Genomic DNA, 27,082 nt, shown 5'->3' with positions numbered 1-27,082 from the left:
AAGGAGTGTTGATGTCTCAAAATATTGTATAAATAAAACATTTAGCTACTTTTAGAATTTTAAATTATTTTGTTAGAGTGCTATATGATTTGAATTTAGGATTTAGTTCTTCTATTTGTTATTTGAATTTTATAAATAAGATAGTAGTATATTTTTCTATCTATATGACTTGAATTTAGTCGTTAATTCTTTTATTTGTTAGTTTAAATTTTACTAATGAGTTAATAGTATATTTTTCTATTTTTAGTTAAGAATTATATCTATATTTAGTTAGGAATTATATCTATAAAAATTTATGTCCCTAAATTAATAATAAAATAATTCCCTTAGACAATACTGCAACATTTTTTTCTGAGAGTTTTTCCCAGTTATTTTCTTAATTTCGTTATTTAAAAATCCAACCGCTACGAATTTCACACCGAGGCAAAGAAATAAACCATCAGACCAATTTTAGCGAAAGTTGTAATCATAACTCTTTTTGCTTGGAGTCCACATTTCATTTTCAACAGGCATCTCTCTCATGCTCTCTTTTCCCAACTCAGTATAAAGGACAGGGTAGGAACATTTACCCAGAATGTGAGACTACAATTTATTTGCCAACTTTTGGGCAATCTATATTAAACTGACCCAGAAAATGCTTAGACGACGATTCTGCGTCTAACAGAAATCATGGGGTCAAGTCAATTCCAGGCTAGTATCAGCTAATTTTGGCTCTCATCTGGCCGTCTCAGTCCTTGAATAATTCAAGGAGGCAGGATCAGAGTGAGCTTCATACTACCATTGCTTCTTCCCCTTTTTCTTTCTCTTGTTTCCACTTCCACTACCGTTGCTTGTACTACTACTACTACTCTTGGAGGTACTTCCAGCTGGTGTAGATGGGCTCTGTGGCGTGCTGCCATCAAAATCATCAAACATACCCGCTTGTACAGCATTCTGTAGCCACTCGACAAATTCTTCCTCGGTCATGCTCTCTTCCATATTTGGCATTGGCATCCCACCTTTTTGTCCTGAGCTACTTCTCTTCCCATTGCTGTTCTTCAAGGTTACACTAGTATTTACATGGAAGCTTGGTTTGTGACTGTTGACCGGACATCTCATTCCCTGCACAACCAGCATAATGTTCAATTCTTCAAGCACATAATGTAGATACAGAGGTACATCCGCTCAGTTAAATTAGGTCATTTTGATGATTAACGGACCAACCTTAAAAGATCTAGAGGCACTCTTCCATTTAGAACTACAACGTAAGGAGGCATACATGGTGTGTTTAAAACATTTTTTTTTCATTGTTCAGGCAAACTTAAGAAGAGACAAAATTACAAGTTGTTTGGGCTTAAGAATTGTCACAATATGGTGAAGTGAAGCCACTGAGATCTTCCTCGACATGTCAGTTAACAAACTTATAGTGGAAACATAGAAGCAAACAGGGGATCCATATTTTTTGATAAGACCCATTCTATGATTCTACACTGCTAATTATTCCTGTATATGAGCATTTTCTGTCCACTCAGAAAAATCCTCATCCATGGGAGTTGATCTTTCCTAAATATGGAGAAAAGAACAGTATAGTACCCATGGAAGATAAAACTGAAGTTGGTCCAAGCTTAACAAGTAACTATGATGGCATTAGAATCAGTCAGACAGAAGCCCTTCTTCCCCAAAAAAATAAGAGACATACAATAAAACCTTACTGAATTAATATAGGTGGGACCACGAAATAGAGATATGATTTAATCAATAAATTAATGTTTATTGATTTAAAGAGTTTCGACACCGCAAAATTCATTTGGGAATGAAATCTCAGTGAATATAAATGAATCCGCTTAAGAAAACGTCATTCATGAACTTGATCATGATTAATGATATCGGTTACCGCAATAAAATGGACGTTAATAACTTGTTGAATGGGTGAAAATGATACACGTTCATAGGTCCAGAGCTCATAAGAAATTGTGGATACCATTAAAAAAAACATTTTGATGATTAAGTAGAAGATGATACAATACCTTTGGAACAAGCTACGGTCAAGAAACACTTATTACATTTAGAACTCTTCCTCAATTTTATGATGCAGTTCAAAAAGACAACACAAACTTTTGAATGCAAGAAAATAAGTTAGATGGGATTCAACAAGATTTAAATTTTAACCAAAAAAAAAAAAATAGAACACAAGACAATCATGTTTCACTAAATTATCTTAGATATATTTGTACTTTTAATGAATTATTAATTTATAATATTAATGGGACCATATATTTATATAGGGCTCTTCAGAAAATATATCTTATTGAAACGAGTGATATTTTCCATTATATATCTTATTGAAATGAGTGATATTTTCCATTAGCCCAAGTCGAGACCAGAGAAAAATATTATCTTAGATATTATTAATAAATCGAGTATTAATTTAGTGAAGTTTTACCGTAAATGACTATTCAATTGGGATATGTGAGCCCAACAACATACCCAGGGAAATCCCACTAGGTGGGGAATTGGGATATGTGAGCCCAAATCACACAATTAACTTCAGTTCTCCCATGAGATTTGCAGAAAGCTAGCGAAGTCCACACCTTACCGTGATGATAAAAAGCGAAAAAACTCAATGATAACTACAGTAATGCACTTTGACCTTTATAGTGCTATCAATAAGTTCTTCTCAATTCCCAGACCAATTCAATTCCACATCCACGGAACATCGAAAACTTTTAAATGATGAGAAGGAAAACTCTACCTGACATATATACCATTCAGTTGCGTTATAGATCCTGCTATCAGCATAAACATAGGCAACAGGATTTTCTACCTGCGCAGATTGGTGGAGATCACTAGGGTAACATATACACAAGATGACAGATAGAGGAAATAACTGAAGAGAACAAAATATTTAAAGAAGAGATTCATCATGAAAGAAGTCTCCTCAAAAGCATTTTTCTTTCTTGCTTTTTGATCAAATTAATTGATACCTTCAGTAGCATTCCGAAAAAGAATGGATGTGAAGGCTGTTCAACCCATCCATCTCCGTCTTTTGCTGGATGAAAATCTTTGCATTCCTATGAATGGAAGAGAAAAATAAATGTCCTTGCAAGAACCTAAGTTGAAGAGGAGGACAACCTATGTATGCTAAAGTGCACAGAATTCAAGAATTAATAACACGCTTATACTGTGACTGGAGGGCAAACCTGGCACCATCTTGCTTTGGACTTAGTTTTCTTAGTGACAACCCAGACATGAAAGTTGCCACACTTTTTGCAAGTAATTCGCCGAGCTTCTCCAAGTGGATCCTCGCCCGCAGCTTCTGTCTGAGTGAAACCAGAGGTGAAGAATCCATAGCCTCTACCCTGAAATTATTTGAGATAAGGGTTAAGCATGACCCACAGTCAAGTAAAAGTATAATCAAACATTACAATCCCACTATCAAGAGTACTTTCCAAAAATATTTCCTAATATAAGATGATACTTCTCTAAAATACAACTTGGGACCTAAAAATAAGAAGTTGACATAAAACAGCATTTAAAGGAAGACATTTACTAATAGATGTCATTATTTATATGATGAACCTACTGGAGCTAATTCATATACATTCGAGCCCAGCTGGCAAAGAGGCAAAAGAGAGAAGACTTAAAGACTGCATGAGAAACCCATTATTACTTAAAGTTGTTATTGTTAAGATACGTTTCACCAGATGGGTTCTTCAGCAAAAGGTGAGACTAATGTGACATCCCGCCACAATTTGAGCCTGATTCCGCGTCCGGAAAGGGGCAGATTGCTCTAGAGTTGTACGGAGAACTCTAGAACATTTTAGAACTCTCAAGATGGCTAGAGAAGGTCCCAAAGTAGTGTAGAATTCTCTAGAAAAGGGACCAGAGTGTAAATATTTTAGGGACTTGTAAAGTAAATATTAATTGTACTTTAGTCCCTAGGAAGTAGTATAAATAGAGGTGCCCCTCATTTGCAAAGGCACCAAGCAAGTTGTAAAGCAATCTTCCAAAGCAATACAAAAGTCTTCTTCAAAGCTCTCTTTCTTTTCTTTCTAAGTCTTTCTTTGCATTTTCTTAGCGTTTCGAGTCTTAAAGGCTTACTTGAGCTTACAAAATCGTGAAAGATTCGTGAGTAAGTTGTCAAGTGCCGCACGGAGTCTTAGCAAATACTCTAAGTCCGTGACAAAGTTATATCAGAGCGAGGTTTGATACTAAGGGAATGGCTACCGAAGGAGACGTAAACGGCACTAGCACCACTAACGTCCGTCTGGATGGTGGTAAGAAGAATCGAAAGGGGAAGAACATCAAAAGGATAATGAGGAGGTGTTGCCCGAACTCACACCTAGCGAGGCGCTAACATCTCATCCACCCTCGACTGCCGAGGCAAGTGACGAAGATGCCATAGACGTCACCGCTGGAGAAGAATGGGTCGCAAGGGTGGAAGTGGTGAGGCAGGCCGTCGAGATCTTAGGCCGGCGCATGAACATGGAAGACGGCAAGTTCAAGACCCTTGAGGACTTCACCCTTGAGGAGACCAAGAACATCTGTAAGGAGTTGGAAGGTCGCCAGCGGGCCGAGTTCGAGATGGAGGAGGCCATCACTTCCTTGGAGTGTCGGCTTATGGATGTGCTTAACACGAAGGAGACCATCACTTCCTTGGAGAGTCAGCTTACAGAAGCACTTAGCACGATCGAGACCTTGAAGGCCGAAATAAAAGCACTCAAGGAAGGCGTAGATGTTGGAGGATCTGCATCACCTGACCGCGATAGGGAGACCAGGGTCGAGGCTCCCAACCCACCTATATTCAAGGGTGTCTGTGACGCTCAAGAGGTGGAAAACTTTCTATGGCACTTGGAGAATTGCTTCAAGTGTAGTCGAGTGAGAAGCGACGAGAACAAGATCAACACTGTCGTGTTGTACTTGTCCGAGATGGCTATGCTATGGTTGAGGCGCAAAGAGGTCGAGATCGGGAAGGGGACGCGCACCATCAACACGTGGGAGCAATTCCGCGAAGAATTCAAGAAAGCCTTCTTCCCTACCAACGTCGTGTACGAGGTTAAGCGCAAGTTCCGGGAATTGAGGCAAACGAGAAGCATTCGGGCGTATGTGAAGGAGTTCACAACTCTAACGCTTCAAATTTCCAACCTCACGGACGAAGACATGTTGTTCCACTTCATGGACGCACTGCAGAACTGGGCCAAGACGGTGTTGGAGCGGCGTCAGGTCAAGACCATAGACGAAGCCATCACACAAGCCGAGTCCTCGACGGACTTCAAGCATGAACGACATGACAAGGCGAAGGGCAGAAATGCAAGAAGTAGTCATGCCAAAGGTGGGGAGGCCGTGGCCGAGGCAAGGAGCAGCAGGCACACCCCAAGCAACACGACCCCCACAAGCCGGACATCAAGCGATTCGTCCGCAAGAATTATACAGAGAAACGGGCGCAGACCAGCTAAAGAGATGGGTACTACATATGCGGTAGACCGCACGGCTATGCCAGGTGCCCCGAAATGAAGAACCTCGGTGCCATCCTACGCGAACGGAAGGAGAAGTACGCACAAGATCAAGGACATGATGCAGGCACGACGCAGTTGGGCATGGTTGGATTGTGTGGTGCGATAGCCAACAGAACCGAGAAGCCAGGAGACTTCAGCACGCAGTATGTAGACATCTCCATAAATGGAAGACCAGCTCGTGCCATGGTAGACTCCGGAGCAGAAGTCAACATCATGACCAAGACGGCAGCAGAGAGGTTAAGGTTGAACTTTGTGCCAAGCAACACCCACCTCAAGACAGTTAATGCCCCATCGACTCCCGTATGCGGGGTCGCCAAGGAGTGAGCATCACGTTAGGAAAGTGGCAAGGTAAAACAAACTTTACCTCGCTCCTTTAGACATAATTGATATCATTCTCGGGCAAGAGTTCTTCCAGCGCTACCACACGATGATCGACCCCTACCTCCAACAACTCATGGTGATGGAACAGGAAGGGTCATGCATGGTACCTCTAGTCAAGGTACCAAAGAAGGAAGGACACACCCACTTATCGGCCATGCGGATCGTGAAAGGCCTAAAGAAAGGAGAACCGATGTTCTTAGCTACCATTGCAAGTTCGAAGGAAGACAATGGTACTATAGAGTCCTTGCCACCGATCATAGAGACTGTCCTTGAAGAGAACAAGAACGTGATGCCGGACGAGCTGCCGAAGACTACCTCCGAGGCGCGAGGTAGATCATAAGATAGAGTTGGAGGTCGAAGCCAAGTCACCCGCACATGCACCTTACCGTATGGCTCCACCCAAGTTAGAGGAGCTAAGGAAGCAATTGAAGGAGCTCCGCGAGGTCGGTCACATTCGTCCATCCAAGGCACCTTATGGCGCGCCAGTGTTGTTCCAAAAGAAAAAAGACGCATCGTTGCGCTTATGCATCTACTATCGGGCGCTCAATAAGGTCACAATTAAGAACAAATATCTTATCCCGCTAATTGCAGATTTGTTTGATAGACTTGGGCAGGCCAAGTACTTCACCAAGATGGACCTCCGGAAAGGCTACTACCAAGTGCGCATCGCAGAGGGAGATGAGCCAAAGACAGTGTGCGTGACTAGATACGGAGCATAAGAGTGGTTGGTGATGCCCTTTGGCTTAACAAACGCACCCGCCACCTTTTGCACGCTGATGAACGAAATCCTTCATCCCTACTTGGACCAGTTCGTAGTGGTGTACTTGGATGACAGTCATATATAGCAACACCTTAGAAGAACACGTGGAGCACCTGAATAAAGTCTTCCAAGTCTTATGAGAGAACCAGCTTTACGTCAAGCGGGAGAAGTGCGAGTTCGCCCAGCCCAAGGTGCACTTCTTAGGCCATGTTATCAACCACGGCGAACTACGGATGGACGAGGCGAAGATTAGGGCAATCCAAGAGTGGGAGGCACCCACGAAGGTGATCGAGCTGCGATCATTCCTTGGACTTGCGAACTACTATCGCAGGTTCATCAGTGGCTACTTCGCTAAAGCCGCTCCACTGACTGAGTTGTTAAAGAAGAATAAGCCATGGGTTTAGAGCAAGGAGTGACAAAAGGCGTTAAGGCCGCAGTGACAGAAGAGACGGTCTTGACGTTACCTAACTTCTCCAAGACCTTCGAAATACATACGGATGCCTCAGACTTTGCCATTGGTGGGGGAGTCTTAATGCAGGATAGACACCCAATCGCATTCGAAAGCCGCAAGTTAAACGAGACCGAACGGTGTTATACGGTGAAGGAAAAAGAGATGGACGGCCATTGTACATTGCCTACACACGTGGAGACACTACTTATTAGGCCGACAACGTTGCCACTAGCTACTTCCAATCTCAAAAGAAGATCTCCCCAACGCAAGCTAGATGACAAGACTTCTTGGCAGAATATGACTACGTCCTGGAGTAAAGCCAGGAAGAGGCAACATCGTAGCCGACGCACTAAGTAGGAAGGCCGAGCTTGCTGCCATCACTACAGCTCACTGTGACATTCAAGATGCAATCAAGGATGGCATGCAACACGATCCAGAGGCCAAGAGGCTGATGGAGTTAGTTGTCCAAGGAAAAACCAGGCGTTTTTGGGTAGAAAATGGCTTCTTGCTCAATAACGGTCGGAGGGTTTATGTACCCAAGTTCGTGTCTATCAGGAGGCGCATCATAAAGGAAAGCCACGACACACCGTGAGCTGGGCATCCGGGACAGCGACGTAAGAGGGCGCTGATCGAGGCTATTTAATTCTGCCACGCATGCGGGACGATATATTGTGCTATGTGCAGACTTGTCTTATGTGCCAACAAGACAAGGTGGAGTAAAGGCAACCGGGAGGGTTACTAGAGCCACTACCCGTAGCAGAACGCCCATGAGAGAGCGTGACCATGGACTTCATCACTTCCTTGCCGAAGTCCGACGGGTTTGGTACTATCATGGTCGTGGTGGACAGGTTTTCAAAGTATGCTACCTTTTTGCCCGCTACAGCCGGTTGCACGGCAAAAGAGGCTGCTCGATTGTTCTTTAAGAACGTGGTGAAATATTGGGGGCTGCCGAGACATATCATTAGCAATCAAGACCCCCGCTTTACCGGGTACTTTTGGAGAGAGTTGTTCCTGATACTGGGCACGGAGCTTCACTTCTCCACAAGTTTCCACCAGCAGACCAACGGCCAGACCAAACGCGTCAACATCCTACTAGAGTGCTATCTAAGGCACTATGTTAGTGCGCATCAAAAGGATTGGGCCAAACTCCTAGATATGGTGCAGTTTTCCTACAATATGCAAAGGAGCGAGTCCACCGAGCGCACCGTTTGAGTTGGCGATAGGCCAACAACCCCAAACTCCGCATTGGTTGCCGACTGCTTTTGAGGGAAAAAGTTTGGGTGCCTACCATCTTGCCAAGGGATGGGAGGAGCAGTTTGACACTGCCAAGTCCTACTTGGACAAGGCAGCCAAAAAGATGAAGAAGTTCGCCGACCGCAAGCGTCGTCCCACGCACTATAAGAAGGCAACATGGTCTTGGTAAAATTCAATCCAAGACAGTTCAAGGCACTAAGAGGCATTCATCAAAATTTAGTGCGTAAATATGAGGGTCCATTCAAGATCGTTGCCAAGGTGGGCAAGATCTCATACAAGTTGGAGTTACTTCCACACTTCAAGATCCACCCTGTATTTCATGCAAGCGTCCTCAAGCCATACCATGAGGACAAGGAGGATCCTAACCGGAACCGATCACAACGGGCTCCCATTACTATCACTGCTTCACACGATCGGGAGATCGAAGCTATCATGGATTATCAAGCCAAACGAAAGCGAGGTCAACAAGCCAGCGCCATGTTCCTTGTGCATTGGAAGGGACAAACTCCGAAAGAGACCACATGGGAGAAATATGAAGATTTGTGGCAGTTCAAGGACAAAGTCCAGGAGTTCTTACAGCAATGCGCCACGATTGTCGCATCATCAGGTGGGGGAGCGTGTGATGTCCCGCCATAATTTCAGCCTGATTCCGCGTCCGGAAAGGGGCAGATTGCTCTAGAGTTGTGCGGAGAACTCTAGAACATTTTATAACTCTCAAGAAGGCTAGAGAAGGTCCCAAAGTAATTTAGAATTCTCTAGAAAAGAGACCAAAGTGTAAATATTTTAGGGACTTGTAAAGTAAATATTAATTGCACTTTAGTCCCTAGGAAGTAGTATAAACAGAGGCGCCCCTCATTTGCAAAGGCACCAAGCAAGTTGTAAAGCAATCTTCCAAAGCTCTTCAAAGCTCTCTTTCTTTTTTTTTCTAAGTCTTTCTTTGCATTCTCTAAGCGTTCCGAGTCTTAAAGGCTTACTTGAGCTTACAAGGTCGTGAAAGATTCGTGATTAAGTTGTCAAGTGTCGCACAGAGTCTTAGCAAATACTCTAAGTCCGTGACACTAAGCTCTCTTTTTCGGAAGAAAACGAAGCACTAAAGATATTTCACAAAACATAAGATTTGTCAAGGACTTGACCATTCTCATGTTTCAATAAGATATTATTAGAGTTCGTTTCTCCTATAGAAAAGGACCTTTGACGCAAAGGAAATAGCACAAATTGAAACAAAAAATCTTTTTGCAGGTCTCACTGTGTATTTGGCTTATACATAAAATGTAAAAGATCTGACTTCCGATGAACTACTTAAATGACTCAATTATATTAATTCCAACCTTTTGAGAAGGACTTTGGAACCGATGAAGGTAATTTACCAGCTCTTCCCTCCTCAATTCATCATCGTATGCTTTTCGTTTAAAAGAATCAAGTAAAACCTGAAACAATCCAATTCTTATCAAGTGCAGGATCAATACTAGATAAAAAACTCAAATCACAGGACAAAACCTGTACCTCATAGGCGTTTTGAAGTTTCTTAAAAGCTTCAGCAGCCTTTTCATTACCCATATTTTTGTCAGGATGGACCAGCATTGCCTAATAGGAGATATTATTTAGCTGATTAGTTATTTCACTTCGATAGTAGGGCATTTCTAATGAAAGCATTATCAGACTTCAAAAAGCATGATCTCCAGAAATATCAGAGACAGATATTTTTAGTGAATTATTTTCAGGAAGATATAAACAATCACCTTTTTCCTATATTCTCTCTTGAGAACTGAAGCATCAGTATTCTGAAATCGCATTAGGCCCAGTGCTGAATAGTGATCTGTACTGTTTAACAATCTGAGAACTTCATCTTCGGAAGTCATCTCAACATCAAATCCACTAGTTGAAGGGATGCCAGTGTCACGATCAACAGGATGAACATACCCATCATCAGCAGATGGAGGCACTGATCCACTCGAACAGAAGCTAGGTTCACCTTGTACTCCAGTTGTTTGATCAGGAAAGGTGTGGGCCCTTCTTTGCTCATTTACATTGTTTCTTAAGAAGAATATGAGAATATCACTCGAAATAAATGACAAATTCAATATGACGATTAAACCTATCCATCCAACATATGTCCATGCGCAAAATACAGAATACGAAGTTATGACAAACACTGCAAGTCGTTCATGTTTCAACCTATAAAGAGCTCCTACATTTAAAGAAAAACAACACTTGGTGGATAAAACTATAAAGTAAAAAGAAATCCTCAACACTAAGGGTGGCAAACAGGCGGGTCGAGTCGGATATGGATTGATCAAAAATGAGTCAAGTGAAAATAAATAAAATATTTGACCCGACCCATATTTGATATGGATAAAATTGGGCAACCCCAATGGATCATAAGTACTTCCCAATTACAAGTTTTTTTCTTTATCTTTTTCTCCTTTTAGGGTGTGTTTGGTTGTGAAGGAAATATTTCCATGTTTCCCTGGAAAATATTTTCCTGATTTAAGGGAAGTTTTAAATTTTTTTTCCTCACTTAATGTATGGAAGTCATTTTTCTTAAATTAGAGGAATGTAAGTCCAGTTGAAAACAAAATTCCAAAACATTTAAATAAACCAACATGAGAAAATTGGAAAAAAAAATTCTTCATAACAACACACCCTTAATAAGCGAACTTTTTAGAGGTTCCTACATTCTTATATAAGGGGATTGTAATTGGTGAATATCTATTTTCTTATCCATATTTTATAATGGATTATATGGGATATATATATTTGATCCACTTTTAAATAATTGGATAACCAACCCATTCAAAATGAGTTGGATCGAGTGGATAACCATAAATTTTACCCGTTTTGCCATCCCTACTCAACACTAAACTTGAAAACAATCACCTCCACTCAAGACCAGAAGAACTGCTGCCCAAAATCTTCCATAGAACCACAAGTAACTGATACTCACTGCAGCAACTCCTAGAAATGTGATGATGAACCCAGTAAGAAGTCCAATAACAGCAACTACTGCCTGAATGTTAAGACGACTTCATTACAGCAAGATATTGAAATGTTCCAAAGAAATTATGCAGTTTAAGGGAAGGAATCTAATCAAGAATTAGAAAGAAGACACAAAGCCAGAGCGTGACCGCGATAACTCACAAAATCAAGTTAAAGTCTAAGACACTATTGTGACCACCTTCAGTAATTCAATTATCAACTGAAGGAAACGGAACAAAGTATACAGAATCAAAATCAGCAAAACACAACTAAAGAACCGTAAAGCATGAAATGGCCAAAGTCAAAAAGTGGAATACAATGATTAATGTCCAATTTTTTTTTTAACAAATTCACACAATTTATAAGTCGCTTAATTCAGTGACTTCAATAATAAGAAAAAACCAGAGCTCCTCAAAACTATTTTTGGTTCAGCAGGAAATCATTCATTAGTCAACACAATGTTGAGAAGCAATTAGGGTTATATATTTATGCTTACAAACACCTTTTATCATCTCAGGGGTAGATAATGTTGCTATCCACACAAGAACAGAAGATAGATGCTTACCAAAATCAATAGAAACTTGAATTTAGCGGCTGCAATCAAAGAAAGAACACCACACCATATGACTGAGAGAATTGATGTCATCCTCATACACAGAAAGGACTCAATTCCTCTAAGGGCACAATCCAACCAAACCATTGATAACAAAAGCATTATATTTCCAAAATGCATGATCCACCTAAACACTATAGGGTATGCTTGCTGTCCCTTTTCTTGAACATAACCAATTGCAACTAATAAATTGCTCTTTAAAGGGTCAAGCAAAGGTTTCCACCTCTCTAACCACTGAATTGATACCTTTGAGGCAGACAAAGCCAACGTCATCAAGTTCCTAAAAACAATCATCATAGACACTTTAAAATTTTCTAATGTATTGTCTCCATCTAGTCCTGTTCCTAAGTGACCAAAACATCCCTTTGAATTATCTGAGTGCTTACTAGAGTGTGGAGATGTATCAATTCCTTTTCCTGACTCAGAATCCACCCCTCTACTTTTACAATTTTGGAAAATTCCTGCATCAGTGTCTTCTGGCCCTGTTTCCTCTGGAATCGACAATGTATCAATACCTTCCTTTTCCTTTTTAAGTGATCTTCTAGATTTGTTCTTGCTTTTCTTCTTGCCTTCACTTTCATGTTTATTGTTTAAGCTCTGTGTTATAGATATGCCAGAAAGGCTACCATTAAAAGGTTCTTCAGCATTTTTGCCTTCTGCCTCAGTCAGATTACTGTTTTCATTCTCATTTAACAATCCAGATCCAGAATCTGAAACTCCTTTTCTGTATTTCTGTCGGTTTCCTTTGCGAGCCATTGACTATATATGGTATCAACAAACTCCAGCGACAAGCCAGTTCAACTCATCTCCAGTGCCTCATCATATATCAAAAGTCCTGTGTCACAAGCAATACGAAAGTAAGCAAATTTACAGGAGATTTCAAGCATCAACAATAGTTTAAAGGTGCCACCACTTAGATAATCAAACAATGAACACACATACAGGCATATCTCATTCCTAATGCATGCAACTCAGTGAAATTAGCTTTCTTCACAATTTCGGAGCCGTGACTGTAAAAGAAACAACATTCTCCTCATGCGTATTCCCTCAACTATCGTCCATTCACGCGTACTTAATCAGAAACCTATCGCTCATTATTAACCTTCTTTCTTTGCAATATACTGTCATCTTCCCCGAGATTTTCCTTGATCTAGCCATGTTATCAGTAAAACACTGTCTGTTCACTGCTCTCAATTAATATCAATTTCCTTTAAGCAGGAAATACATAAACTAATCTCATAAAAGGGCAATACAAGGAATTAATAATGTCATGCATCCAACATCACCAGTTTATGGGTTTCTGCAACGTCTTCTACTTGAAACAACAAATACAAGAGATATTATTGGTTATCTTTTAAAATCATATTGAACTTTGTGAGAAATATAGGAAAAGAATATTATTGAATTGTTGTTGTGTCTACATTATTACATAAAACTCTATTTATAGACCATAGAATACAATCCTTTATCAAGTAGGATACTATTTATTTATTTTTTGAGAAAGCAGTAGGATACTATTTAGTATTCCTATTCCTATTCTAATTGGATTGTATAAACATATTCCTATTCTAATAGGATTGTATAAACCTATTCCTATTCAAATAGGATCTGTATAAACCTATTCCTATTCAAATAGGCTGTATAAACCTATTCCTATTTCAATAGGATTATATAAACCTATTCCTATTCCAACACTCCCCCTCAAGCTAGTGCATACAATTCATGTACCTAGCTTGTTACAAATGTAATTAACACGAGGACCGATGAGGGGCTTGGTGTGAGATATTCGCAAGTTCATCAGTCGACTTCACAAAATTGACAGTCAATCTCAATGTGATTGTCTTCTCATTAAATACTGGATTTGATGCATAATGTCAGTAAACACAGATTAAATTTCAGTGTTGAACTTCCCAAACAAAACCTGCAAAGACTGCTTCAAACTATAGAGTGACTCATATAATCGACATACAAGGAGAGTGACTCACATAATCGACATACAAGGCTACTGAACTCCCCCTGAGCAACAAAGTGCTCAAAACCTAGTATAAAGTATATGGATCATATTGGAATCAATTGATGAGTCGATATTAAACAAGTCTCCGAAAAACTGGCTCGAACATGCTCATATGTCGGAGTATTAGGTTTGATGGCTAGCAGTGGTCACAATCTAAGAAATAAAATTATATAGGTAGGGTCGGAATGATGTCACGACCCAACTAGAAAATAAAAATTAAATAGGATAGTTCGAATTGATGGAACGAACCCCATTGAAAAAGAGAAATAATATGTGTAGGATCGAATTGATGGCACAACCCTACGCAAATCAAATTTGAGTCACCAGAAAGACAAATGGAACACGCAAATCAAATCTGAGTCACCGAAAAGACACACAGTGCTATGCAACTCATATATGAAAAAGTAGTTCGGAAAAAAACCCATGGTACTACGCATATTAAATATGAAAAGTAGTCCGGAGAGATGCACGGTGCAATGCAAAGAAGATATGCAAAAAAAAGTAGTCACTAGAAGGATGGCATGGTGCCTACACAAATTAAATATGAAAAAGTAGTCATCAGAATGATGGTGTGGTGCTACACAAATTAGATATGAGAAAATAGTCACCAGAATGATACAGGGTGACCCAACTTTTGCTAACATAATCATTAGCCGGACGGGCGGCACATATGAGTAATAGCCGCCCGCCGACAGCTGAAGCTCTTTAATTATTTACCAAGATCGTAGAGGCTTTGATACCATGTGAGAAATATAGGAAAAGAATATTATTGAATTGTTGTTGTGTCTACATTATTACATGAGACTCTATTTATAGACCATAGAATACAATCCTTTATAAGTAGGATACTATTTAGTATTCCTATTCCAATCCTATTGGATTGTATAAACATATTCCTATTCTAATAGGATTGTATACACCTATTCCAATTCTAATAGGATTGTATAAACATATTCCTATTTCAATAGGATTATATAAACCTATTCCTATTCTAACAAACTTTAAGCATATGGAATCTTGTCATTCTATATTGAATTCAGAGGAAGGTAATCTTTTAGAATTTACAAAATAAGGCCAATCTTTGGGGTAATCCAATCAGGTCTACAAAGCAGGATGGAGGAACCAAATTTAAAAGAGGGAATAACTTAAGCATAAGAATTTGGAGATATATCAATGTGAATTGTGCAGTAGAACATTTTGCAAGGCCACCTGAGGCTTGCTTCCTAAAATCAGAAAATGAACTGGCCAGAATTTTGAGTCTAGTTGAGTGTCTAAGGAAGAAAGAAAATTTACGGCAGTTCCTATCTTAACAACAAAAAGAAAAAAGCAAATACCGGAATATCTACTCTGGATTACATCTTTGAATATCATGTACCAGGGAAATCATTTGAGGAAGGATAAACTCTTCGAAGTGAACTAAGCAACTATTTAAGACATATGCAAAGAAATTCTACCAGTAATTAAAGATGTCCCAAAAGAAAAGATTTTTAAATTAAAACTAATGAATAAAATCATTCCATATGAATATATATCAAATGCCTAGATGCTCTCTAGCATGAAATCCATCAAAAACTGCTTAGACTGTAGTAAATCATTTTTATCCAAATTAACTCTTGTAAAAGCAGCAGCATCAACAGGCAAAACTACAACTAAACTATGAAATTAATATCAAAATGCGGGATACAAGACGACCAAACCAATTAAGGAAATTAATCACTATAACTAACACATACCTCTTTTCCGGTGAACAAAAGGAACAACAAAGAAAGTGAATACTCCCTAACGTACTCAAAATTATTCTACACCAACTTTCTACTATAGTAGAAGCATGGGTAGCAGCACTTGGTATCAACATGGCTTGCTTTTTGTCATTAAAAATTAAGACAAGGGTAATTTTAACTTTTCACTGTAACTTATATGTACGTGTCTTTCTCTCAGCATTTGGAAAGCCACGTAATGTGCCTAGAGGCGGATCTAGAATTCGAAGGCTGGGGGTGCCATATCATCTAAATTGTAAACGGGTTGGTTCCTTCAATTTTAGGTTATGATTAGGATTATTTAGTTTTTTACGATTTCTATAAATAAATTGATCAAATATACATATTTAGTAATGTTTTTTTTTCTTTTAAATATTCTGATACTAAAGATATACAAATAAATAATTAGTTTTTCATAATTTTTTTTAGGAATAAGAGACCTTATTTGTAACATTGCGAAAACAAGAGATTTTTTTCACCTCAAAAATTCAATTTGTACGCGTCATCTACATTCTAATACCACATAGTTGAGAAAAAATAAAAATTACAGCTTTAATCCAGTCATCACCACTTAGTGTGACATTAAAGATTGAAAAAAATTTAAATTTCAAAATCTTTAACATAATAATATCCATCATTTCAAAAAAAAAATTATTTAAAAATACTACTTAAACATATTTTTCTTAATATTTATGTGACTTGTAAAATTTAATATTAATCTATAATTAATATAGAATTTCACGCAATATACACATCAAATTAAAGATAGATAAATAAGTAACGACTAGCAAATAAAGGAACTAATTGAAGATGGCAAGAAACTGAAACAAAGACAAAACAAAAAGAGAGGGGAAAAAAAGGGAGCTCAAAAAGGATACAATAATGATAGTGCCCTCATGGAGGTTCGAACTCTCGATGCACTCATTGAGATTTGCGACCTTCGCCAGTTGAATATTCAACTGATTGTTCGCTGGGTGGCAAATGTAATATATGTATTAAATATGTCATACTTATACATATATATACAACGTTTAATCGAGGCCATTGGGTGCCGTTGCAGCCCACCCAAACAGCTAGATCCGCCCCTGAATGTGTCAATTTCCTATTTTTCTTCTCCAAATCTAGAATCTTCCAAAACTTACTCTCTGTTCTCTCCAAAAATGGCATCAGTGACATAGAGGAGACCACCGACCGCCGAGTTTCCTGCTTTCTTACTACTTTCCACAAAATCATTGTTTTAGAGAACCATCAATTGAGTAGCTCAGTGTCTTATGTGCAACTTTTTACAAAGTATTGTTTTAGTTCTATTTTACTTTCCTTATATACCTTGTTTTTGTTGTTTCTGGTTCTAATATATTAGCGGGTCGTTGCATTTAAGTTACTTATAGTTGTATGTGTGTAGTTTTCCGCCACTCTAAATTTTATGAGAAGCAAAAATTAATTATATCTTCCTACTAATTTGATTTGTAAAAATAGATTGATTTTGCTTGTGAAGCTTGATTTTGAAAATAAGCTCTTAAGTACTCACTATTGTTGTCTTCTTTTCAAATTGTGCTACTCAGGTTGTCATTTCACCTTTTTGGTAGTTGTTCTTGCAAATTATAGACGAGCATTTTGATGATCCAATTTATTTATTATAGCCATTAACTATTTTACTACTTTCAATGTTACTATGTATGTGCCTTATTTCAGGTCAAAACTGAAATTCTGCAAAAGTAAGTTATAGGCCTAAAATTGAGTTGGTTAGTTTTTGCGCTAGATATCTATGTTAATTTCCAATTCACTAAATTACCCATAGGTTTTTGATACTTGATGGTACTAATTCATCTACTCAAAAGCATCAACTCCTTTAGCATATATTTTCTACTAACTTAATGGTTGTATCTGTTGTGTAATTAGATCGCAAATATGTTTCCCGCAATTTCATAGATTACTTATTCCTGATTTATTCTTATACCTAATTAAGATACATAGAATGCATCAAAATTATCTTTAATCTTAAGATCGTAAATATGTGAGGTGGAAAGTTAATGTACCAAAATGTCTTTAATCTTATAAATGTGTTTGGTGTTTCCTTAGAAAGGAATATTTTGAAATCTGTCAATTCACTAGCCTTTTGATCAATAATGTGCAAGAACGCAAAAAGAAAAAAACTACCTCATTGATTCTTTGTATTAGTGGGTCATAGATTGCACAAGTAGTGAAACATGAATTACCCGATTGGTTGAAAGTACTATATCATCCTATTTTAGATGAATAAACCGTAATATTTCATTGGTCTAAGCACCATGAGGCCGAAAATAATTAGGATTCAACAAAGCGATGAAATCTTAAAGTTCTGTTTTTTCAAGTGTCATTAGAGGAATATTCTGTCAATCTCACAAGATCTATCAAGGTTTTGTCCAGGTATATAATCGATCAAGCATTTGGGAGGAGGAAGAGATATTTCCCAAAGATTGATTGATAGTAATGAAAGCTAATTTATTATTACATCAGGTTAATTTCACTTTTAACCTGAAAAGGATGTTATTTTAGATTGCTAGTTGTTAAAATTGTTTTCTGTTCATCTACCCATTTCATTTGTTTGGCCACTACATTGTCTTCTAAGGATTCGAAATGTCTTTTTGGATGAAATGATGCCAAACTACTGCCTGCATGTACGCAGTGGAGTGCCAACATTGTCTAGACAAAAGTGTTCACATTTTTTAGCATAAAATTTATTGAGCCCTTTTGGATATATATCTGCTTTGGGCTCTCATAGAACACTTGAGGCTCTTCATGGGATGAAATTTATATCCTCATGTGGTAAAGGAGATTCATTTTCTAACAGTAGGTAATGCTTGTGAGATCCTCGATAGAAATTATCAATCTTGTGCTTGGTGAATTTTGATTTGTTCTAACTACGATGCTAACGAAATAAATTGGTTGTAGTGTTGTTTCTATTGCTTATGTGTACTTTTTTCAACATTTGATTCTTGTAGATAGAAAATGAGACAACTTTTTTTCCGCAAATATGAGATTGTGAGGCCCTCTTATCAGTTTAGACCATTCAATCTTGGATTTATGTATGTCAATAAATAGTACGAGTTCCATGCAATGTAGTTTGAGTAGTGTTGAAGCCTTTAGATATTCTTACATCTAAATTAACATATGCGGTGTATAGGAGAGGTTCTTTACTTTTGCCAGCAGATATGTAGATATTTTTGTTTATAAATGTGTATTTTCTTTTCTCTCGTCATTTATTCCTCTCATTTGTTTTGCCAAAAGATTTGGCTGTTATCTTTGGTCCCTGCACTATCTTTTTGAAGTGTCAAATTGAAGAGAGCTCCAATGCTTTAAAAAGGTACACGACCAGTCGGCCAAACATTTCTCCCACTTCAACATAAAGCCTCCAACATATATTTTGCCAGTCTTGATGTCACAAAATTACATAGGTAATTAAGAAAATCAAGATCACTACCACCAACATAGTAACGGACTGTGTTACTATTTTACCTTTTGTGACACCAGCTTCTGTGACGATGCAAGGGCTATAGTTCAGTTGGTGTGTACATATACTGACAGTCTTTTACTATGACACGATCTTCAACTACTACTTTATGCTGATTTTTCAGTTGACGCCTTACAAGTTTTTCTAACTTTTGTTAGCATCATATATGTTGGGCCCATACACACAAGGGAAACTTCTATCTAGTAATTCTAAGAAATGGCAGCAAAGAAACACTGTATTGAAGATAATCATAATAACGAGAACACATGACCCCTAAAGCAGACTCGAACAAATAGCCTTCAAAAAATTAAGACATGCCAAGGTTCAAATGGACTGATTAACAGTAAATAGCAAAAGCTTACTGAAAACTAACAAGGGGCAAATTTAATATCAACAAAGCTTTATCATCACTTTAAAACCTACAGAATCAACAGGAATTCAGGAAAAAACTTAACAAAATGCATCCGAAGTCAATACAACACACTGACTGATCAACAAAGAAAAAGAAAAAGAAATGAGATGTAACCTTTTCCTGGGGCAAGACGAAGTTGAGAGATACTAAAATCTAGACTCCAAACCTCTTGAATTAGGGCTTGAAAACAGGATAAGGATCAGGGAAATTGAAATTTGAAACTCATATGCTGGATAGATTCGAACGAATTCTCAGAGAAATCAGTCTCACCGCTGGGTCAAGAAGAAGAAGAAGATGAGGGTCGGTCCAGTTGTGTATGGCTTCTCCGAATTGTATTCTTGTCTGTATTGGGTTTTGTGAGAAAATTAAGGAGAAAGATGTCAAATAAGTCTAGTTTTTGTTTTTGTTTTTTTTTTTGACAGATTGATCTAGAGGTGCTCAAATCTTCTTTAAATTAATTAATTATGGGTTTAAATTAATATTTATAAAATTTTCTAATTTTTTATAAAATACAAAAAGCATATTTTTATAATTCAAACAAAATCATTTAAAAAGATAAATCTTTTCATCTTCCTTTTCTCTTCTCTTCTCTTCTTTTCTTCATCTTCTTCCTTAAAAATTCGAAAATTCATTGTTACTCTTCATCTGCAGTCGATACTCTTCCTCTCCAGTCCTCCATTACTCTCTCATCTTTCTGTCTGTAATCGTATTCGATTAGAAACGGGTAAGTTATTTTTTGAAACACTTTATAATTTTCGAAGTTTTTTCTTGAATTAATGAACAATAAAATGTTCTGTAGGTGTAAAAACTAAATAATCGATTTAGTGGTGTGTATTATTTATCATTTTTGAAAGAAAATCAACCAACTCAAAAAATCCTTATTTTGAGGAAATGTATCTGTAATGCTATCATTCAGTGAAAAGTCGTTTTTTGTTGCTATTATTGTTCCTTTTTTTTGGCCATTTTGTTGATATGATTTTAGAAATATAGTGTTGTTTAGGCGTTCAAAATATATTTAGCGTATGTTGCCACATTTTAGCGATATGTTGGTCATCTGTTGCCACATATGATTCAAATGTTGCAATAATTTGTACAGATGTGTCAACATAAGATGCATATGTCGCTACATAAGATGCATATGTTGCGCAACAACAGGTACATATGTGGCAACATAATGTTAATTTATCGCAACAAACTATCCATCGGTTGCAACATACTGCTAATATTATTTTATAATGAATTGTAAAATTAATATGTTGGTCATCTGTTGCCACATAAAATTCAAATGTTGTAATAATCTGTACAGATGTATCAACATATGATGCATCTGTTGCTACATAAGATGTATATGTTGCGCAATAACAGGTACACATGTGGCAACATAATGTTAATTTATCGCAACAGACTATCCATTGGTTGCAACATACTGCTATTATTATTTTATAATGAATTGTAAAATCTCAATATTTTTTTATTTACCTTGTAGATGAAATGATACAAGAAGCTTCATCCATGACAACAACTCAATCTTCTAACATGGAATGCTCTTTTTGTCTATGCGAAGAATGTGAGCAGCTACATGATTATTTTATTAGTCGTGTTAAAAAACTCACTGATATTTTTAAGGAAATGTCTCATAATATTGATGTGCAAAGATCCAGGAAGACTTCACAGCCTTTGAAATGTAAGAGGTTGAAAAAATCTATTTATTAAATAATTTCTATGATTATTGAGAAGAAAGAAAAGGAGAAGAAGACAAAGGAGGAGAAGGAGAAGGAAGAGAAGGAAAAGGAGAAGAATGCAAAGGAGGAGAAGAAGGCAAAGGAGGAGAAGGAGAGGGAGAAGAACGCAAATGAAGAGAAGGAGAAGGAGAAGGAGAAGGAGAAGGAGAAGAAGGCAAAACAGGAGAAGGAGAAGGTTAAGAAGAAGAAGGCAAATGAAGAGAAGGAGAAGGAGAAGAAGGCAAAACAGAGAAGGAGAAGGTTAAGAAGAAGAAGGCAAATGAAGAGAAGGAGGAGAAGAAGGCAAAATAGGAGAAGGATAATGAGATGAAGAAGAAGAAGAAGAAGGCAAAGGATATGGAGAAGCAGAAGGAGAAGGAGAAGGAGGAGAAGGAAAAGGTGAAGCAGATAGAAAAAGCAAAAGCGAAAAAGAAAGGAAAGAAAGTCGAAGTTGTCAGTTGTGATGTAAAGCGACAATATCCATTTGAAGGTTTTAACATTAACCGCGAGGGTCCAACTAAACTAATGCCATCCTTCTCGCAATGGATAAACGAGGGTCTTTACAAACATCATGCAAAAAAGTAAGTAAAGTAAGGTCGTTCAACTATTATTAGAATTTCTTCTTGTTGTAAATAATGATTCATAATGATTACACAATTGCAGAGGAAAAAATGAGGATCACTACTTAGGCAACTGCTCAAAACTTAAATTTGACCAGCTTGATTTAGTTGTTGCATTTTCAATGGATAAGGACTGGTTCTACGTAATGTTTCAACCCAATAGGTGCTGAAATGATGAGGTAAATCCATGTCCACTTTTATATGTATTGTTTAGTAAATTAATATATACAATTAAATTGATACACTTGTTTCATCTATGTGTTCAATATGTGGATATCATATTTTACTATTTGCGTAAGAAGTCGAAGCAGCAGATTCATTCTATATATCAATATACCACCACTAGTTGTTTTTTCAAAACATACATTGACAATTCTATTGAATATGAGGATAAAATCATTGACATAATGAAAGGGTATGATATACCTTCTGGAATGCCTTGGCACTTGACAGATGATATTAATGTCCTTGTAAATAGTAATGCGGAATTCCATTGGGTCTTGGCAGTTGTTGCATTGAAGGAACTGTGCATAAAAGTGTATGATTTCATGTCCTAAAATAGGTCTAACAGAAAACTGTCCTCTGAGATTCAAAAGATGGCTACAATGTTGCCAAAGTACCTTGAGTTGAGTGGATTTTTTGAGCAAAATGAGTGAACCAACTGGTCAGTTCTTAAATGTTACCAAGGAAAGAACAAATCTCACCCATTCGAAGGTAAGTCATGTTACTGGTATTGCCCAACAAGAAAGCAGTAGTCTGTAAGTATCCCAATATTATTTTGTCTTACGACTATCGAAATGCAATGTTATTATATTTTGTGATTGATGATATACCATGAAGAGATTGTGGAATTTTTATTGCTGCTTACGCTGAGTATTTGAGTGATGGATTACAAGTACCATCATGTGGAATTAGTGTTGACACCCTTCGCTTGCGGTATGTTTCACTCCAATGGAATTATGGGACTGTAAAGGCTCGAAATGGTTATGTTAGTGACAAATGAAGACCCAGAGATGCGTAGAACTAAAAAAAAATAAGATCGATGAAAATGTTGTGTTTACAACCATTGATTAGATATGTGGTTATGTATTAAAATGTTTTTTATGATTATTTCGATTTTGTTTAAACAAATGTTAATTATAATGGAAAGGATCAAAATTATATGTGGCAACAGAGCGAATCATCTGTAGCAACAGATAGTATATGCGTCGCAACATATGTAGCTTCTATAGTAATAAACACGACAAGATTATATGTGACAACATATCGTATATATGTAATAACATATAATATATATGTGGCAACATATGTCACAGTTTGAATTGTCCTAATTAAAAAACTAAACGGCTTTAATTTTCATTTTCCTATCCCCTCTCTCTTCCTCTCTCCTTTCTTCTATAAATGTGTCGTTTCGTATTCAAAGATTTATTTATTAATTATACTAATAATTAATTTCAGTTTTCTCCTCTCCTCTCCCTTTGCCAGTACAGTACACTTCTCCTTCTCTTTCTTCTTTCACAGATCATTTTCTATAGTAAAGGCGGTGTTGTGTTGTCCTCATAAATTCTACTTTATCGTTGATATATATCTTATTAGGTAATATTAAATTAGGGTTTGAAATGCATATACTTGCTTATCTCCTTATTATCCTGTTTTGACTTGTGGTTGCAGATACAATATAATGGCTCCTGTCAAAAGAAAACTTGATATTGATACATCTAACCAAACAAAGATCCAGAAGAAGACTAGGTCTAAAATTGCTAGGAAGAGGAACGAAAATACTACACTTTTAGAAAATCTTGCAACTGAAGCGGTTTCTTCTTCTCAAGCAAAAGTAGAATTTTGTCAAATGGAATATGAACAAAGACAAGTAGTGGAGGAAGAAGATGGAAAACAAGAAGAAGTGGAGGAATAAGGGAAAATAAATAAAGTTCAGGAAGAAGAAGGGGAAAATACAGAAGTAGTAGTTGTGGCACAACAAGAAAAAATAAATGAAGTTCATGAAGAAGAACAAGAACTTCATAAAGAGATCAATGCTAGTGGTGATGATGGGATTAAAATCATCAATGCAGATACTTTTCCTGTGCATCTGCAGCCTGATGCTAATGGTGACAACATTATTAGGTCAGTCCTGGGAAGACCTTTCGTCAAATTCAGGAATATCCTCCAGAGAAAACAATTGGAAGATTTTTTCCGAAATAGTTGTTTTGGTCATTTTCTTGATTTACCCATTGATCCACTTCCACGTTTTCAAATGAACATCGTGTATGAACTTCTGAAGAGAAGGTTCATTTTTGAAAATCCCAATAAGAAGAATGAGATTCTAATTAATTATTGTGGCATGCCTGTTTTCTTTGGCATAAGAGAGTTTGTCATAGTTACAGGGCTAAAATGTCATCATCCTGTTGAGCCCATCGTTGATACATTGTTAAAACAGAACCACGAAGAAAGAAAGTAGTTAAAGAAGTAAAAGAAGCAGGACAACATCACTGCCAACTGAGGAGAAGGACTTGATGTCCCTTGTTGGCAAAAGCTTTAAAAATTCTGACTTATTAAGTTTGTTGGAACGGGAGCATATACCAAGGAAGCACAAGGAGTCATTGTGCTTACTTTGGTTTACACATAATATACTTTTGCCGAAGGATCCGGGCAACAACATACTTTTGAAGCATGTCAACTTCTGTAAGGATATTGAAGCTTTCATGAACTACCTGTGCGGTCATGAGAGCTTTCATCTAACTGTCGACTACATGTTGAGGCCTTTAGGAGAAAAGACCAATAACTTGTTTGGGTTTTCATGGGCTTTCATGGTAAAGTTGAATGTTTTTAATCTTTTTATATTATATTAAGTAATAATTCAACATTTGATTATTGACATATTTTCCTTTTTTACAGGCCTAGACATTTGAAGTCATTCCTTATTTGACCCATCAAGTAATTGCAAAAAAAGAGAGATCATCCCCAAGGATGATGAGATGGTTGATGGCAAGAACAAAAACTACCAAATAAGGGCATATTCCAAATCGTTTAACCCTCCTTTTGATGCAGTAAGTTATTATTAGTATATTACAGGCATATGTTGCTAAATTTGTGTCACATGTTTCTACAAATGATTCATTTGTTGCTACATGTGACACAAATGTTGCTACAGACGAATCATGTGTTGCGACATGTGCCACAAATTTTGCTACAAATGACTCGTATGTAGCAATATTTGTGTCATGTTGCTACAGACGAGTCATCTGCTGCAACATGTGACACATGTTGCGACAGACAATTCGTCTGTAGCAACAGATAATTCTTACTGATGACTCATTTTTACAATTTTAGGTTGTCCATCCATGGATTACCACAACAGAAGAGGAATTGCAAATTCCATATCTAATAACTCTAGGGTTGGTTGAAACCATTTTTGATCATGTTGTGGATAGAGTTAAAATGGTGTTGGTTGGAGCAACAACCATCAAAAGAGAGAGAGTTCCTAACGAAGTCATTAATGAATTAGTTGTTTTTTATGGTACTGCTGATGATGATGGTGAGGGTGTTGGTGTTGATGATGGTGCTGGTGTTGGTGCTGCTGCTGCTACTGGTGCAGGACAACACGAAGCGGCTACCTCTTGTAGACAATATTGTGTATTTATCTGTGAGAAGTGTAAGAAACATGATGAAGATTCTATCATGTATCTACAAAAATTGAGTGAAGCTGTCAATGAATTAAAAAACAAGAGGGGTGTAAAGGGCATTGTATCAAAGAATGTGCGGCATGCATATACTCCAAAGGCCAAGCAGAGAAAAGAATCATTTGTCAAGGCAATGAAAAATTTAAAGAGGAAGATGTTTGGAGAAATTCGAAGGGCCATAATGGAGGAAGTGGTGACGGAGTATAAAAAGTTAAATATTGATAAGCGTCCCTCTGTAGCTGAAAAAGAAGAAGAAATTAAGGTGACCAGTGTAAAGGATATTCAAATGGAATACGACATGCATGATTTTACCGGTCAAGATTTCAGGAACATGACAAGCCTAACAGTTTGGTGGGAAGACTGGTAATCCTACTTTTTATATTAACTATTTCTTATGTCTTTTTAGTGACTACTCTTCCTAACTATTTAATATTATTTTTTATTTTAGTATATTGACGAAATCCTTAACCTCATGCGTCACAGGCATTGGGAATACCTGGGCTACAATGATCCCAGAGATAAAATCCTTGATCTCAACTTCTATGCGGACTTCCTACATAGATATAATCAAATAAGCGATGAGGCAACAATGTCAAGTGGTAAAAGCATGAGTCAGTTACTAGATGACTCTGTATGGGATGATGATATGATTGACAATGTCAGGGGTATTAGGCCAACTCCTGGAGGCATGGATTGGATTGATGCAAAATGGATTTTGATAGTCATGAACACGTTGGGTAACCATTTAGTGACTCTCGAGATTCTCTTACACGAGGAATTGATTAATATTTATGACTGCAACCTAGTGGTTACGAACATGACAAGTTTTTAACACTCATACAACCTGTCTTCGAGTTGCTGCCTAAATTGCTGAAGCAGAATGGAATAATGAATAATTTGCTAGAGAAGTTGCTCACTCAACCATGGAAATTTAACTGTCGAATAGAATCGATGGTACAAAATGCAAGTGGATCAGCGCGCGGGTCATATTGCATTGCATTCATTGAGCATTTGATTAGTCGGTCAGAATTGCATCCACCCAGTTCACTGTTATGTGACAATCTAATTGAACGGTTGCAATATATTTGGGCTTATGGGATAATATCTCAGAGCTTAAAGCCTTGACATTATGTTTGTAATTAAGGACAATGTTTAATTTATCAATTATGTTGTTTTATTTTATCTTAAAGCCAATGTAATTAAAGACAATGTTTATTTTATCAATTTGTCTGTCACAACATTTAGTATATGTCGCTACAGATGATTTGCCTGTAGCAACATTGTTTACATATGTTTCTATATGTAGCATCATTTGAGCCATATGTTGCTACAACTGATTATATGTAGCAACATATGAGTCATATGTTTCTGTAACTGATTATATGTAGCAACATTCGTCCGTCACAAAATGTGGCATATGTTGCTACATATGATTATCTGTAGCAACATTTGACTCAT

The 27,082-nt window shown here is 37.3% G+C and overlaps 1 protein-coding gene and 1 pseudogene across 1 annotated transcript; one reads left to right on the top strand and one right to left on the bottom strand.

The window, feature by feature from the left end:
- Positions 1–425: 425 nt before the first annotated feature.
- Positions 426–19,976, bottom strand: LOC107026048. The gene is made up of 10 exons (XM_015226884.2): positions 19,718–19,976; positions 11,883–12,765; positions 11,219–11,348; positions 10,081–10,529; positions 9,845–9,925; positions 9,670–9,768; positions 3,180–3,338; positions 2,964–3,050; positions 2,732–2,803; positions 426–1,101 (listed from the first exon to the last, which is right to left on the bottom strand). Exons 2-10 carry the CDS (start codon positions 12,684–12,686, stop codon positions 775–777), a joined length of 2,208 nt encoding a protein of 735 aa, XP_015082370.1. The 5' UTR covers positions 12,687–12,765; positions 19,718–19,976; the 3' UTR covers positions 426–774.
- A 2,375-nt stretch (positions 19,977–22,351) lies between these two features.
- LOC107025788 lies at positions 22,352–22,981 on the top strand (annotated as a pseudogene).
- Positions 22,982–27,082: the final 4,101 nt, after the last annotated feature.

The sequence above is a fragment of the Solanum pennellii genome, chromosome 7 (genome assembly GCF_001406875.1).
Source record: "Solanum pennellii chromosome 7, SPENNV200".
Classification (NCBI taxonomy): Eukaryota; Viridiplantae; Streptophyta; class Magnoliopsida; order Solanales; family Solanaceae; genus Solanum; species Solanum pennellii.
This window is presented reverse-complemented; position numbering and strand designations above follow the sequence as displayed.

Excerpts from the sequence above, each read along its gene's own strand:
- LOC107026048 (XM_015226884.2), bottom strand. The coding sequence starts at position 12,686 with ATGGCTCGCAAAGGAAACCGACAGAAATACAGAAAAGGAGTTTCAGAT. Across the intron at positions 9,926-10,080 it reads AGAGAGAATATAGGAAAAAG|GCAATGCTGGTCCATCCTGA; the intron begins GTGATTGTTTAT and ends ATCTCCTATTAG. Across the intron at positions 3,051-3,179 it reads CCAAAGCAAGATGGTGCCAG|GAATGCAAAGATTTTCATCC; the intron begins GTTTGCCCTCCA and ends TTCCATTCATAG.